The sequence below is a fragment of the Ambystoma mexicanum genome, chromosome 6q (genome assembly GCF_040938575.1).
Source record: "Ambystoma mexicanum isolate Mex_15411 chromosome 6q, UKY_AmexF1_1, whole genome shotgun sequence".
Classification (NCBI taxonomy): Eukaryota; Metazoa; Chordata; class Amphibia; order Caudata; family Ambystomatidae; genus Ambystoma; species Ambystoma mexicanum.
The window spans coordinates 1,667,341,344-1,667,358,982 of NC_090937.1; the positions used below are offsets into that span (position 1 = coordinate 1,667,341,344).

Genomic DNA, 17,639 nt, shown 5'->3' on the forward strand with positions numbered 1-17,639 from the left:
AGTTTCTTTTTACAGGGGCCAGGGAGGACACACTCCGATGTAAGGTTAACACACTTTGGGAGGTCCCTTCTGCTAGCCTAGCTATGGTTAATCCTTCTCGCCTGCTGAAGAACCCAGGTGTTCAAGCAGATGTTACCTTTAGTTTTTCTAGGGCCAGCAAACAATAGGGTGACATAACCCCAGACCTTTTATTGCTGCAGCTTACTAGCAGGTTCTAGTAAAAAGACCATTAACCGTCTCCAGGTGATTCAAAATGTAGCGGTTAGAGTGGTATCTGGACTTGCCTATGGGGCACATGTATCTGAGGCACGTCGAGCACGGCACTGGCTGCCTGTGGAGTCAAGAATATCCTTCAGACTCATGGTTATCACCTTTAAATTTCTCAAGGGCACTATGCCCACCTACCTACAAAGGTACATAGGAATAAAATCTTGCATTAGAAACCTTCGTTCAAATAACCAGAACCTGCTTCACCAGACCAAATTTAAAACTAAAAAAGCACAATGGGACGCATTCACCTTTGCGGCTCCGGCACTCTGGAATGCCCTGCCAGATCAGCTGAGAAGCTCCGTAGACTTGAGTAACTTCAAGAAGGGTCTCAAAACCTTCCTTTTTAAATAGAGGCTTCGAATCTCTTAGCGCCTCTTCTTCCCTGTTCTGGAGAAACTTAGGGATTTCCCGGTTATTCCATGTCTTTGTATCTGTCTTGTCTGCGCCCTCACACCCATGGGTCTATGGCTGCGCAATATAAATGTAATAAAGTAAAGTAAACTACGAATAATAACAAACACTGAAGGGTGGTGTTGTTAATGCCAGGAAAGCACTGGTGAGAGAGACACTGGGGCCAGGCACGACCTTCGTAGATACGACCTTCATCACCCCAGGAGCATATGCCAATGCTTGCTTAAGGACCACCATACTTCCTGGTGGAAACTACTGTTCACTAACAGTGACTGATGGCAGCAACTCTCTCCTGTGAGTTTGCAGAAAGAGGTGCCAGAAAATGCTCCAGAGGAGCAGGCACTGGCTACCGGCAGAGCAGATCCTCTGGGGCGGATGATCTACTAGATCTCATGCCAAAAGGCTCAGTCAAAGGGTATATGCCATCATCCTGAACTGCAGGCTACTTGCAGAGGGATGTGCCCTGTGCTGACAGCCTTAGGGAGTGGCCAACACATGTCCAAGACGCGAGTTGTAATGGAAACTGGGGGTGGCGGAAAAAAAACACTTACCATATAGGGTCATGAAAAGAAATAAAAGAAGGGTCAGCAGGCACGCTTGGTGATATGAAGAATGAGGCAAAAAAATAAGTCTTTCCTAACACCATCCTACCACGACGAACGTCACAAACCTGAGTTGGAACTTGATCTGCCCTCACCTATCTCTTAACCTCACAAATTACCAACAGGTGAATGGCAATGCTTAGTGGGTTCAACACCCACAGCTCTATGCCGTGATTAGGGCACCGTAAACCCTGGAAAAAGAGCAGTCAACTTACAAGTTATATTTCCTCGTTACTACCTTTAAAGTGTGCTATGCCTCCGTAGCATCCTCCCTGTGCTGCATTGCAACTGGTGAAGGTCTCACGTGCTAGAATACCCAACCAACCATGCACATCTTCAAGGTGTCACCGAGGGCAGTACAAGATTGTGCCTTTCTGCAATGTGAAGCACTCAATCACCTCGCAGGATCCCAGCCACCACCTTAGCCACCTCTGAAAGAAGTAGTCGAGGATGCTGAACCTCATCACATAACCATCCTCCTTAAGGAGCTGCACCGAGTACCCCATAGAGCACGCATCCTGTTCAAGACAGCCTGAAATACCTGCAAAATAGTCACAACCAAAACATCAGTCTACCTGGCGAGTAGCTCACCATCTCCACATGCTAACTAAACACCAGTGAAGACATCACCACACTCGAGTCTCCGATAGAGATCAGGTTTACACGCTTCGTTCTACACTTCAGGAAGTACCTGAATACTCATTTTCTAAGAGCATCTTGTTAATCGCTGATCTCTTAGATCAACCCTACGTTTCCCGCTCGGGATCACTGGCGCTCCCCTGCTTCCCATCACAGCAACCTCTGCTACCCCCCATATCATACCCATGACCTCTCTCCCTACCCACCCAAACAGGGTGAATCTCCCCACCCCCCAAAGAACACCCAAGGTTCCTTCCCAGGTAGGTTTACACTTTATAAACTCCATTCATACATTCACATAAAGAGGTCTCACTTTTATGTCCCCGTAAAATACATTCTTACACAACTAATGTATTTATTAAATTTACTGATATAGTAATGTGTTAATGCACCCAACACTGGTTGCCTTTTCTTGGCCAAAGCATGCAGTTTGTTTATTTGTATAGCGCTCCAGACCCAGGGGTATGTGGGCACTCAAGGACATGGTTACAGGCATAGGTAAAATACATTAGGTCATTTGTGCAGCATTTATACAATTTACAGAAGTACAGTTAATGCAGATAGCAATCAAACAATACAATAGGTTGTGAAGGATATGAGTAGCAAGTACCCATAGATACGGAGGCTGAAGAAGCTAGTAACGGCACACGCAGGGTGGTGGTGGGTGCGTGCTAGTGTGGGAGTGAGGTATCCCGAAGGACCTGCGGACGTGTTGGTTATTTATTTAGTAGCCAGGTGATCCTTGCTTCTGAATGGTTGAAAAGTGGGGATGGATTTGATGTCCAGTGGAATAGTGTTCCAGAGTTGGGCAGCTAGAACCGGGAAACTGGTTCCGCCGGCTCTTTTGAGGGTGTATTTAGGCACCGTCAGGAGTAGTGTGTTGGAGGATCTGGTGATTCTGGTATCAGGGTTCAGAGAGAATTTATTGGTTAGATAGGGCGGGGCAAGATGATTGAGGGCTTTGTAGGTAAGGCAGATCGTTTTTAGATCGATTTTCTGTTGGATGGAAAGCCATTTACATGATGTTCTAGTAGCCGAGATATGTTCTCTCCTAGGAATGTTGAGAGCAGCTCGGAGTGCATTATTTTGGAGGACCTGCAGTTTGTTGATTACAGACTTGTTAGCCCCTACGTATAAGCCGTTGCAGTAGTGCTGTAGCTAATGTAAGGCAGCTGGTGGTGGATAGCAGAGGTCTACAGGCTCTAATCAGCTTACCTGTGTAAGCAGTGGCTGAGGCGGTCATGCTGATTTGTTTGGAGAGGTTAGTGTTGGTGTCTAGGTAGAAACCAAGGGTTTTTACACTTTTCGCGATAGGAATCGTGTTTCCATCAATAATGAAGCTGGAATAATTGGGGCTGAGCCTCAGGATGGTGTTGGGGGATCCGACAAGGAGCAATTCAGTCTTGTCATCATTCAGGCAGAGGCCATGTATGGCCATCCATGCCTGAATGATGGCGAAGACTTCATTGATCCGGCTGACGTCCGAGTTATAGTTACCGGATAGGGTTAGGAGTATCTGGGTGTCATCTGCGTAGTTGGTGTAGGTGACACCCAGATGGTCCAGCTTGTCGAATAGGGGCTTTGTAAATATATTATACAAAGTGGGCGATACACAAGAGCCTTGTGGGACACCACAGGTGATGGGAATCGGGTCGGCTGCTGCTAGCGGTGAGAAGACAGTCATTTGGTTTACTGTATACTACATTTCTTGCAAACACCTTATTATATGGAATGGTTGATAAAAGAACCTAAATATCAACAGCTAACCCTGGAAGCGACGGTTCCATGTCATTTCATCGGCAGTTATTTTTACGACTGGTATTTCTAACAAATATGTTTCTGAAAAATGTAATCAAACATTTATTTTGAGGGGGGGTTCCCCCAACCCTTCCCCTGCCTATTTTCATCTATTCCTGACACCCCCAACCCCTTATCTGACCTTTCCCACCTCACAAAATGTAGATTAATTCTTTCAGCAAAGTGTACTTGTAAGAAAAATAATAATAAAACAGTCGTAAAAACGACTGTCGATGAAACCGCATTATACCGAAGCCACTGCCGCAGCCCTGGCCATATGGCGAGATGGATTCCTACCCATCAACGTACAAGCGCTGCGCATAGAGTGTCATATTGTATTGCCATTCGCTTTGTTAGGGAGAATTCTCATAAATGTGCCAATTTCCTTCACCTTAGAGACCCCCAGTAACTTTGCTGGATTTTGAGGACTTCTTTTTTTACCTGGAGAGAGTGTGAGCCTTTTTTCCCCCACTCATGCATTTTGATGCGTGTTTTACCCTTGTGTTCTTTGATTATGGGGTTTTTAGATAAACTCCATAGGCATCATCTTTTCATGTGCGTTACACAGCACCCTCAGTGCAGTGACACAGGGAAGCCTTTTAGGCTGTCCCAAGGTTTAAATACCTTCTCTGGGATAAACTATGGTTTCTCAGAGAATGTAAAGTTAAATTGACATTACTAGTCTTTTTAAATTCCTAGACCCAACACACACACACACACACACACACACACACACAATCTGGAGTGCTGGAGGGGTTACCTAGTATCCCCTAGGTCTAGAAACTCATGTAGCAGTCGAATGCTACCCTTTCTTATCGAAATGGCTGGTGGCAGTGGTTTTACAACGAACTACCATGATTTATCCTGACCCCGAACACCGGTAGCTAAAAATCGTGGGAGCCATGTTTTTCAAGATGGCGCCTAAACCCACTTTGTTTAAACAGGTCCCACTGTTCTTTTTTCGCCATTTCGTTTTGGAAAGGTCCTGCACCAAACCAGGTTTGGTCCCTGTTCCTAGCCTTTGGCGGGCTTCAGGACTGAAGACCGCCTCTGGCACCCGAGTGAGGGAGGTGCCCGAAGCTCCCTGTGCTTAGTCTCCCAGGAGACCCAAATGCACTCTGGCGTGATTGGCTGGCTGCCTGTCCGGCAAGGACAGCCACCCTGCTGGGTGAGTGGCACCTAGCCTGGAATGAAGGGAGGAAAACTGTTTAAAAGGCGAGTCTCTCGGACTGAAAGGCAGAGTCGACCACTGGAACAAAGGAACCCGAAGACTAGCTGGAAGAGGATGGCTGCTGCAACTACTGGAACGTTGGTTTGCCCGGTGGAGCCCTGCTGCAGGTCCGAATCGCCAAGTTCACTTCGATAGAGAAGGCCCTTCAAGGACGACTTCTTCCTTTGAGTTGGTGGGACTAATCAACTCATAAGCCACCTGGATACCATTCTCAGAGCTGGTTAGGATTAACCAGGGGGAAGGACACTAGCTTGTGTGCTTTAAGAACAGCAACCGGAATCGAAGATTTGCCAATTTGCCAGCTTTGCGAACAGTCCCTGTGCAGTGCAGGAGTCCACCGACGTCCTCCCTCTTGTCCCCACGACTGAGGCAAAGGAACAGCGAGATCTGCAGAAACTGCCTGGAACAGAAGTCTTCAGCTGCATCTTTTTCTTCAATATAAAAGGTACTGTGAAGACCCGTCGAGAGAACTCACTGCAAAGGTTCGTGGAACTTTGGCAACTTGCTGGCCTAGTTAGCTTGTGACCCGAGAAACAAACCTTTCTTCCGTGAACTACTTCCAAGAACAGTGGCAAAAACGTTTCCGTTTTAAATACCAGAGCCGTTTTTACTTCTACAAGACACTCGCCATTTGACTTTGGCCTACCTATTGCATTGAATCGACTCCTCTGGTGAACTCAAACTATTTGCATGGTTTTAAAGTAACTGTAATATTCGTTTTTATTAACTTATGCCTTTTTGCTCCTACTTCAATGCCATTTGGCTCCTACTTCAAGGGAGCTGAACTGCTTAGTCATCAGTACTGTAGTATAACTTGTGGGTGATATTGGTTGCTTCGTTTAGTGAATGCTTTATAAATGATTGTATAATAAATTGAGAAGTTCCTATCTGAATACTTGTCATTGTAGGCCTTTGTGTACCCTTACAAGCTCACATTCCCTCTTGAGATAAGCCTGGCTGCTCAGCTCGCTACCAAAAACTGTGTGGTACAGACTTATACCAAAGGTTGGTTTTGCTTACACCTGTAGTCAAAGTTGTGTGTAGTGGTCGCAGAGGGTACTGCATGCAAACTCTGCCTAACACGCTTGTGGACATGGGCGGCAAGGGTGAAGGTCGCATTTGTCATTTTAGAACGGGCCTCTGAAATTTTAAAAGGCTCAGCATCGAGAATGGAAAAGCTCAGCGTCTTACCGCTTCTTGCGCAATCGTGCATTCTCAGCATCGTTCCACGCCATGAGCATCTGGTGCTCTTCAGTCTCATGCTTCATTCGCTCAGCAGCCAATGAGCCCACCTTTTCCTCGTACTGCTTCCGAAGTACCTCTTCCTTGAAGTCAGCCCTACAAGCAAGGAAAAGAATCTGAGTTAGCATTGGGTAATCCCAACACTCGACGGATCACCACACCCTTGGCTGCTGCCTGTCGTTACTCCACTCAATCTGATCTAGGCCTTGTGCCACCAAACGAATCCTGGCCAAGTCCCACCCAAGCAGATATTTAACAAAAATGCACCTTCTCTTTTCTAACATAGTGCAAGGTTGTTCAACGTGTTCCTACATTCACTCCTCGTTATCAATATCCATTACTGTTGAAAATAAATGTTGGCAGATGACAGAAAACCGAGTGCCATTGATAACAATCCTTTTAAACAAATAACCGAGTGGTTGTTGAAAATAACAAAATGGCTTAATTTGGGATTGCTTAATGAAGACGAACATCAATATCTTAGTGTAAGATACCCAGTCTTGCAACAATATATTTTCTTCCTAAAATTCTGTAGAAAAATTATAAAAGTATAGGATCAATAAAATAACACCTCAATATATTGACAAATATCTCAACCCCATGGTCGTATGTCTATCTTCATATAAAAATACACCAAATGTGTCATTAACCAAAAGGTGAGGATGATTAGGAACAGTGAGGATGTCTTTACGTCACTTAATGTCACATCACTATACACGAGGATTTCACATGCACAAGCAATTTCTTTTTTGAAACCTAGATCCATTTTGTTTCTCAAACACAATGACATGTTGGAATTCATGTTAACACACATCAGGGTTTGAAATTGCCAGAAGCCATTTAGCTCCCGCTTCTAGCCTGGTTAGCTTAAAACCAACAGTTACTAGGAGCTACCTTTGGCTACACAGTAAACTGGTGCCTTACAAACATAACAGTTTTTGGGAACGTAAATAAAGAAGAATCAAGAGACCTTTAAATCTAATGGATCATACAGAAGGGGCAAAAGGTTAAGTGTGCATCTCATATGGAAGTGAGATTTACAGTGCGCTGTGCATTCACTCCTAGCTCCCCAGCAGTAGCTCCTGCCTACTAGGTAATGCCCGAAACCCAGAAGCTGGTTTTAACCCCTGCTCGTTGAATCTTAATTTTGGATCCTGCACAATATATTCTGCTTCAACGGTTTGACTTTAAACAATTGCAAGTGACAGAAATGGGCACAAAGTATGCTCCATCTTCTAGATGTGCCCTAATGTTTATTTATAGATTGTCCCAAATGCACAGAGCTATATTCAGAAAAGTGTTTGTTCAGCACTAGTTTGCCTGAGGAGCCAAAAGTAGCTCCTCGGAGCAGTTCATGTCACGCTAAGGAGGCTCTTCAAGGCTACAAGAAGGAGTTAAATAAATCCCAGCTCCACTTAATTTCAAAGCCTGTATGAATTACAACAGAGAACAAATATTTTTTCTGGACTTCGAAAGTTATATTGTGAATGTGACGATTCAAGCCACTTTGCACATCAAACCAACACCAGGAAACAGTCTCCTACGCGCCAAGAACAATCATCCATACAACATTATCAAAAATATACCCTGGGGTAAATTTGAGAATAAAGAGGAACTGCAGCACGTATAAGGAATTTGAGAGAAACTACTATTACACCACAAAAATGGCATATCAATAAAGCACTGGAAAGAAAAGTCCCTACAGAAAACTAATCTCCAAACACAAGAAAGAAAAAAGAGAAAGACGTTAATGTTAGTTTAATAATTACATACAGTACTGACTTTAAAGAAAAATAAACATTGGAACATACTGAACGTGAATAAAGACTAGTTAATATGCATTAAGTATACCTTTACTAACTTTTCATGCATCACTGACAATTAGAAACAAGATTAGTCTGTTATTTAAACCCACGTTCCATATGAACAAAAGGATGCACTAACTTGGATGCCACAAACAAAGGAGAACCACAAACTGGATGATGAATATATGCCAATAAATGTTGGAAAAACTGAAAGATATTACAGTGCGGAATGGTAAAAAGATCCCAACATTCATGAACTGCAACACTAGCTAGGTCATCTATGGCACCCAGTGCAAACTCAGAAAATGGTACATTGGAAGTTCAATTAGAAAACCCAGTACATAAACAAGAATACCTTAGAGCCATGAACTATCCCCCCTCCTTTCCTTTTGCTCACGGAGTCCCTCATGGATCAGTCTTAGGCCCTCTTCTCTTTTCACTATACAATGCTCCCCCCCCATCTGCTATCGTCTCTCTTGGGCTGTCCGCACACTTCTATACTGAAAACTCCCAACTGTAGATCTCTTATTCTGACTCTCGACATTCCTCCATTTCTGAATATCTACTTGCTATCCAAACATGGATGCACTCATGCATTTTGCATCTTAACGCTTCCAAGACTGAAATTCTCTTTTCCAGACCTTACTGTGCACCCCACATCCCCCGCCATCTCTCCCCATCTATCATCTTCCAGCCTGTTTTTTTTTTCCTTCTCATCTTATATCCGCAACGTAGGCGTTCTTTACGATTCTTCCCTCACAGGAGTTGCCTCAAATATTTTAAATACTGCACGGTCTTGACGCTTTCAACTGTAACAATTGAAAAGCTCACCCTTTCCTCACCTACCTACCTACCGTGCCACTAAAATGATAATCACTACCCTTGTTTTTTTCTCCACCTTGCCATTGTTCTGGTCTTCTTTATGGTCTTCCTGATTCGCATCTGTCCCTCTTGCACAGAACTCTGCTATTCACAAACTCAGTTGCATTTCCTCCTCGTTCCTCCATTACCCCTTCACTGCCAGTTGGTTATCCTTTGAATCTTGTCTACAATTCAGTTTTCTCTATTACTTTTAAACAAGTCTATGGGTTTGCACTGGTTTACCTTTGTGCCTTGGTTTCTCTGTACCCAACCTATGCGATCCAATTCCCAGTTCCTGCCTTCTGATCCTAAGCCCCCTTGCGCTCAATCTCGCGTTCGTTCTTTGTCTTCTTGCCCCCAGGTTCTGGAATGCTTTACCACTACACGTTTGCTCCATTCCCTCATACTTCCTATTTCGTACTTAAAAGATATCGCCTCTGACCTATGGTCCAACTCCCTTTATTCGGGTTGTAATCCAGTATGCATCTATTTTGTGTACCGTTTTATTAGAACGACTTACTTCACCATTCAGAGGAGGGAACAAAGTATAATTGCTCAGACGTAAAGAACTCAAACTGATGACCATTATGGACACGTTACGTAGAGGAATTAATCAGGACGAAGAATTTAGGTGTATTGCTAACATGGCCATGTTGCCTTCTCATCTTCATGTTTATGTATCAGGCAAATCCAAGTGGATCTCTTGATATCATTTCCCCACACAACATTGGCTGTTATGAAAATTATTGAATTGATATAACATGTATAATACAGTATGCAGAACTTCATTTTAGAGAACTACATCTATTTAAGACGTGCTCTGTTACTCATCAGAGGCTAGTGGTAGGGTGGGAGAGACAGAATGTAAATGTGCACACTAGAATTTAGGAGGAAATGAAATATTTTATTTATATCGCAGTCATACACAAGTGATTGAGAGTGCAACCAGGCAAAGGGAGGGGAAAGGGGAGAAACAAAAACAACGGTCTTACTAGGCCCAGTAACAAAGAACGTGCAAGTGCATGGGAAAGGGAAAAGGAGGAAAGTGCATGGAAGGGGGGAGAATTGGAAAGTGCAGAACAGCGGAGAGAACTGAATAAATATTAATAAGTAAAATAAAGGCAATATACAGTGGTAGTGCAGCCAGCAAGTGCTGGGTTAGTCAGATAGGGAATATCTGATAAGTGCAGAAGAAGAGTGGGTGGGGGAACTGTATGGGTACAGATTCAGACCCCAGTGCAAGTGGTGGCCCGGAGACAGTGTAGGAGGGTGGCAGGGTGTGTAGGTACCTGGGACCGAAGGACGGAGGGAATGTTAGAGTCAAGGCTGGAGAGCAGGTCTTCGCAGATGTTCAGGAGAGCAGTTTCCTTGCTTCTGGCAGCTCTAAAGCCAGATTGGTGGTCATGGAGAGAGCCAACAGAATCAGAATGAAGGTTAAGCTGAGAGATGGCCAGCTTTTACAGGAGTTTACCCAAAAAGGGAGTGTTAAGAGGGATTTCTGAACTCTGACCTGGTGGGCAGATGTTCAGGTGGCCAGCCTAGTTTCTTGGAACAGGGTAACCTTCTGGACAAGCCAGACCAATCAAGGTAGCTTGGCGGCGGTCAAGACTAGGTCTCAGGAGGGGTGAGGGTGACTGAAAGACCTCAATGAGCACACAGAGTAAAGGACATTTACAAATCACTCCCAATCAGGTGTAGATATATTAAAAATACAAATACATGTATTTCAATGCGTTTGAGTTCAACACACAAACCAAATCACAATAATACTATTAAGCCAACACAATCCTATCTAAATACATATATGTAAGACCAATGGGGTCTAAAGGGTTAATGCACTAAATGGGTACAAAACCTAAAAGGAGAAGGAAACAGGCAGTGCAAATAGTCTTTAGTCCCTTCTGCATCCAACACACTCCTAATTAAGAGGCAGTCCAGTCCCTAAGAAGAGCGGAGCCTATTGCTCAAATGTGCATGCAATGCTAGCGCACGCGGTAGTTCAAATGCGCAAAACGGGTCTCTCTGGGGTCTGTAGCAGCTCAGGAAGGTGGGTGAAGCGATGAAGAATAGCTTCCCACTATTCGAGGAGGGTCTCCACTTGAGGGCAGAGTCGATTCCAAGAGTTGGGAATAGTTCTCTAGTTCACACTAGTAGTGGAAAGGAGAGGGGGGGGCCCAGGGGCCACTCGTGTGTTAAAATGGAGGGAGGCACTAGGGGCGACCAGTTAGGGTTGCAATTACTGACTGAACCCGGGCGCACTCAAACTTCGGCAGTCGAGTCCACTTCGGTTGCAGGTTCAAGTGCTGTAATTTGGCAGCTCTGTGGCTTTCAGCGACGAAGATACAGCAATGAATCCCAAACGGGACAGTGGCGATTTCTCTGCTACTGGTGGATGGATCAGGCCAGTTTAACTGCAGCAGGCTTCAGGGGCAAGAGGGGCACCTGCAAAGTTCGTCACAGTGACCGCGTATACTGTTCAGGCGCACTCACTTTACTCCAGACCGGGGAACGCCCAGTGTACGAAATTCGGTGCGAGTGCCGTGAACACAGAGCTAGCGACGTACCAAGGTTCAAGTGCCTCCTCGAAATGGTGGCGGTATCAAGGCAAAGTCTGCGTAAGCTGGTCAGCCCACTGGATGGCCCAGGGACACTTCCGAGAAGGCTTACTTGCAGGGTTTGATGAAGGTGCCGAGAATAGTAGTTCCCACTATTTCAATGGGTCGAAGCGTCTTCGCAGACCTTCTAGGACGACCAGTTGCAGAGGGATCCCACGGAACGACAGCAGGCTCAAGGTGCCAAACCTTCCAGCGGGTCACCAGCGGTTCCTTGACTCGGCTTCTTAGTTTCAGGATACTTGGATCCTATCCTTCGTTCACTGAGAACTCCAGAGATCGACATGGTATGGGTGTTTGGGGCCTTCTCTTATCCAGAATCTCCTTCGCGCCAAAATGAAGAGGACCCAATGGGAGACCTGCTCACATACAGGCATACTGTGCGTGGGCCAATCACGGACCACGGTGGTCCCAGGCATTCACAGCACTCCAGACTCTCTGGCACCCATAAGTGTATTGGGAACAGACATCCCAGCCCACACACAAGGAATGCAGAAGCTTGCGAACGCTTGGCGTTTCGCAGCAGAATGCATGCCCAAATAATGACTGACCCGGGGGTCGGCTCAACCTGGGGGAAGGTAAAGGGGCAAGATGGCCAAAGGACAGGACAAAGAACCTCATGGCATGGCCATTTTGGAGCCAGACCACCTATTCGCGCCAAACGCGGTAATCGTGGTTTACCTGCCAAGAAAGGGTTACAAATATACAAAATAAGCTGCTACCAGCCCTGTCCAAGGCACATCTGCACTTCTCCTAAAATATCCTTAGAGTGTATCTAGGGCCTTTGGAAATTACTAATAGACCCAAGTGTACTGTACTGAAAGGTACATTGTTACATGTCGCAGAAAAGTTGCAACATTGGAAAGGACTAAGGGAAACAGTCTCCCAGTACTGACTTTCTTAAGGGCATGTCAGTTTCCCCATAAAAAGTGAGCGGCGTGTGTAGAGTGTCTGGTGTGCCGCCTCTACTGCTACGTAACTTTTGGATCCTGAATTGAGAAACAGCTCTTTGCTCTACAGATTGCTGTGAAAGACTGCAGTAAACCTTCGGAAAAGCAGTCCTTCTTTCTACGGCCCGGACTGTTGAGAAAAGAAGTCTTTCCTCATTGTAACCGGAACGCTCCGTCCCTGATCGCTGGCGCGCAAAACCTGGAAGCCAAGCGAAGCGGAGTGTGTAGAGTGTCCGTGGACCCTCGACAGCGGCTTTACCCTCGCAGAATGACCAGGTAAGGGAGAGTGGTGAATTCCTGAACAATTCAAACATCGCATTGGCTGCGTCCTTATTCTTTTCTGCGCGGCAACCTAATCAGAATTTGCTGCCGCATGCCTCCAAGTCTGCGGGTATTAGCAATGAAACCACTGAGCCGCTGTCTGTTGGACTGGATGATGCACACCCCCTTCCCAACCTGGAGGAAGCAGAGCTGGGTGAACAATGCTCGACACCATCATGGGCAGCGGAAGTAGATCCGCCACAGCCCAGACCAGACGAATTTGAAGCAAAGCTATCCACACCTAATTGCCCGATTATGAGAAAAGTCAACTTTGGGGCAAGTACTGCCCAGTACATGAACAATCTGGCAGAAAGTACCACTGAAAACCTGCAACCCCTGGTGGCTCCTCCAAATTCAAACCAACCACCAGTAGACCCTGTTGCAGGAACCACAAAGAGTGTACACCAAGCCACAGATGGATATACCCAGTGGCCAACGGCAACCCCCCCAAAGCCCCCGTGGAGAGTTCCAATGAATGCATGGCGCACAAATAGAAGGAACCTGAATTAGAATGGGAGAAAATAAACCCGGAAATGGGGGTCCCCGTAGCTACTCCTAAAAAGGGTCAATATGACACCAAAACCCATCACTTGAGGACGAAAACTCTTGTGGAAGCCATGCCACCAATTACAAATACAAACTGCTCAACGGGCGTTACCCTGAAAAGGAAAAACTCAAAAAACTTTGACTTCAAGTGGAGTCCATTACTCTTGCCATTGGAGAAGAAAGACAGACAGGGCCAAGGTCAAGTGTGAGTGTTTATTTATCCCGAGCCCTGTGTCCTCTTATACAGTTAAAAGGTGCAAATTAACTAACGACAGCAGGAGTGCCGCTTTTACAATGGGCCCGTGGCTTCCCCCAAGGAGAGACTTCCTGAACACCCAGAAACATGGAGTGTATTTCAGGAAGCAAGATGCTAATAGTATACGGAAACCACAAAACCATACCAGTTTCAATACTCCAATATCGACTTAACTTTGGGGAAAACACTCCCTCCAGCCTGAAGTGCAGAGCTTGAGGGAACGACACTTGCTCGGCTGGACAAGAAGCAGGTTGTGAGACCCCCGAACTATCAGAAGAGATTTTGTTAGAAACATCGAGCAATTGAAAGCCTAGATGGGAACTTGAATTCTGTGACCTCAACGGGCGCTGCACAACCGAGCAAAGGCAACAACTTGACAGCCCTCATTAGATCAAGAGAATCAATGACTGCAATCACAGATCTGACGGAAGAGGAGAAGGAAAGCAATGAATCACTAACGAGGAACAAGGAGGCCTCAACAATGACAACTGAGGATGAATGCCCAGGGAGTGAGAAGACCACCAAAAATACGGTCCCAGGAACCCAGCAGGATGACAACTTCCTCCTAGTGACTACAATGACGGCAATCTTAGTGCCATTTATGAAGCTATAGGAGGGTGTAATGTCAGTACAGAATAATATGGACAACAGTACGGCACAGGTCTCCCAACTTTTACATGACATAATAGAGTCCATCATGAAAGGCAAAAAAGAAAGGAGACTAGCCTCAAGGGTGCCCGACGCTACAGTAGGATAATGTAGCCTCTCAGACTTGCCTCACTTACTGGGCCAGATTAACGACATCAACACAGCTAATCAAATAGTGGGGAGAACTATCGAGCAAGTTAACGCTCACCGGGCCAAATCTACTAGGCTGGTGCTAACACAGAGGCACGAGGTAACCACAGCTTCAACTAACATCAGGATCTCGGCAGAGAACGAAATGCAATTGGTTGTCCCCAGGAGTGGAAACAATCAGAACTCCTCTGAAACTGAAACCCTGATGGCTTCAACACTACTGCTAAAGAAAGTAGGCATGCCCAACACAAACACATCTCTACCAGAGACGATTCCAGGTGGTCAGAACACTCTTGCTCTGGAATCAAGAACAGACTCAAACAAGAAACACATGTAAAAAAAACAGAAGACCCGGCTGACATGATGATTGTTGAAGACTCCGAAATAGGTTTCAACAACGTGGAAGGGGAAATTAACAAAAAACACTTCCGATGTCCCCATTTGAGAGATCTTCACTAAAAGAGGGCCTAATGGCGGCAACAAAAGACCAGAGACTACTTAGAAGAGAGCAAAGACATCGGAAACTAAGAAAATTGTAGTGCCACTCACACAGGCAGCCCAGAAGAAACCAAAGAACCAAACCCTAACTGTGCCACAAAAATCCAACCAAAGTCGAACATTTATAAAATATTTGACGCTACCAAAGGTTCTCGGCAGTGCAAAGAATTTACCCAAAGATCCACCGAACAAATTCAAAATTCAACTGAGAGAAAGAAAAGTGGTAATAGAGATGCCAGAGGACGAAGAAAGATCCGAAATTGACCCAATGGACTTCTCAACCTACTCAATTTCTGATGATGAGAGGAACATAGAGGGAAGCCACTCAGAAAAGGAGTCTGATCCGGACCAAGAGGAAGGTGGTGCACTTTAAGAGAGTGGGACGGACTCGCCTAACAAGGCCGCCGAAGAATTAGGGAGCAGACCGCACTCAGCACGTGGCCTCACGAACACTTCAAAACAGCAGTTTTAATGCCAAAGCGCCCAAGAACAAATTACCAGGACACAGGACCAATGTCCTACAGGAATCTTGGTATACAGTCAAATAACGAGACAAGTAGCACTGAACTATGTAATACAGTGGGGAGGGGGGGAGAAGAAAAACGACAGAAGCAGAAACCCGGAAGACAGTCCATAACTCCAAAAGAAGAAAGAAGATCAAGAGTATCCTCTCCTAGCCACAAGCTATCGTGCCCTACTGAGAAGGACCGCAAGAGACGTTAATCAGTAACTGATATAAGGCCTCAAACAAGAAACACTTATAGGCTGCGTCTGGAAAGGATGCTACACTTGGACAGATTCATTCTCAATAGTGCTAATGTGGTTAGACTCCTCCAGCACATATCAGCATTGAGACTGATCACGTCTAATGATTTGGCTATAGTTGAATTTGTGGAAGAGTCATGTACAGACAAGGTGATCTTACACACGGTCTCGAGATTAGCGAGACAACTCCTGTTGGACGAAGCTCAACTAAGACAGATGGGCTACGACCTATATGAAAAAAAGACCGGAGCAGTGAAAGAGAAGACTGAAATACACCAAAGTCCTACGATGCGCTATCAAAGACCAGTTCCAACGAAACAGCTAAAATTTAGGAGGGAGTCAACTGAGACAACTAGATATGAGAGTGCTCCAACCAAAGACAAAAAACCAAGCAGGGAAACTGGGGGTGACGAAGACAAGTGTGAGTGGCTATCAAACCACCTTGCCAACAAAATGAAGAAACAATGCCAAAAGAAGGACCCGGGAGGAGCGCGGTCTCTGGCTAGTTGGAACACCAGGGTTTTGGCTATTTGGAGTACTACAAAAGGACGTCCATCAAGTGATGTGCCTGCAGGAAATGTGGCTGATTGAAAGTCCTTTATTAGAGGGATACTGTGTGTTGCTGAATCCGGCCTTAAAAGGTCAGAAGGGAAGACCTATGTCAAGCCTACTGTTGGCCGTTAGAAATGATCTGAACTGTTCCCTATTACAGACGGAGAATCTGTCTCCATGCATCCAAATGGTGGTCTTACAATTAGAACAAACTATGGTGGGTCGGACAAGAACTCTGATACCGTTCAATGTTTATTGGAACCCGGCAATCCCTACAAATAACACCCTTCCAGATGAAATTGCCAGGTTAATTGATAATATTTTTCTGATTAACTTAAATTCAGAGCGCTGAGAGATAAGGAGCAGGAAACATTTGTGGCATTTATAGACCTTTCAAAAGGCGTTTGACCCCATTAGAAGGCCGAAATTGTGGAACAAACTGGACAATGGAACTGTCCTGTCGCAATATTGGAAACCGTGAAAGACCTATATGAAGACAGTCAAAGATCAGGCTGGATAAAACTGGGTTATTGCCCGACCATATTAACATCTGGATGGGCTTGAAACAAGGTTGCCCATTGGCCCCAGGACTCTTCAACCTTTTTGTTTCAGATGTTGACGCAGCCTTTGATCAAATTTTTTGTTTTCCTCCAAAGGTAGCAGGTACGACTATCGGAAGACTGCTGTACGCAGATGATATAGTACTGATGGATCAGACACCGATAGGCCTCCGGTGCCAGTTAGTAGCCCTCCAGGAATACGTGGACTGTAACGACCTAACCATCGACCCCGACAAGTCAGAATCCTAAGGCTGAGTGCTGGAATCACCAGTAGGAAAAAAGCCTGGTTTGGATGGTACCTTAAAGGGCAAAGAATCCTGGAAGTGAACTCATTTAGCTATCTGGGAGTGTGCGTCAACAACAGCAGGTGCGAGGCTCCAAGAACTGCTGATCTGAGAAAAGACAGTCAACTTGGCCACATAAGGGAAGATCATTCTATAAAGACCTTGTAAGTTCATCCTCCAACCGCTGGTAACCTCCTACAGGATGAAGGTCGTTTCTATACTAACCTATGGCGCCAAAACTGCATTTCTTCTACCAGCAGAGATATGGCCGGCCCTGGAAGGACTATTTTGGCGAGCAGTGCTATAGTTGCCAAAATCATTACCGGTATAGATAAATCAGGAGAGAACTTGCCTTGTCTTCGCTGAGTCATAGCAGAATGGGGAAGCATTCAATTCTATCGCAAATGCTTAGAGAAGAATTCGGCAGGAGGCTTTAAAGTACTCGACCAAGCCCTGAAAGATCAGTCAGAAGTAATTCTCAAAGATTGGCAGAACACCTGCAGAGCAATGTTAGAGGACCTAACTGAGAAAGACCTATTGAGGAACCGAGACAAAACAAAGAAAAAACTTTATACAAGAGATTGGATTGAGACCCAGGAAGATCTTTGGAAATATAAAAACTATGAGGATTTCTGGGCA

At 45.4% G+C, this 17,639-nt stretch overlaps 1 protein-coding gene across 1 annotated transcript in view; it reads right to left on the minus strand.

Moving 5' to 3' along the window:
- The window catches only part of MRPS26 (mitochondrial ribosomal protein S26), a 187,456-nt gene that overhangs the window by 133,576 nt on the left and 36,241 nt on the right, over positions 1–17,639 (minus strand). The window contains exon 2 of the mRNA XM_069632521.1: positions 6,142–6,288. Within this exon, the coding sequence (XP_069488622.1) occupies positions 6,142–6,288 (147 nt within the window). The remainder of the gene's footprint in view (positions 1–6,141; positions 6,289–17,639) is intronic.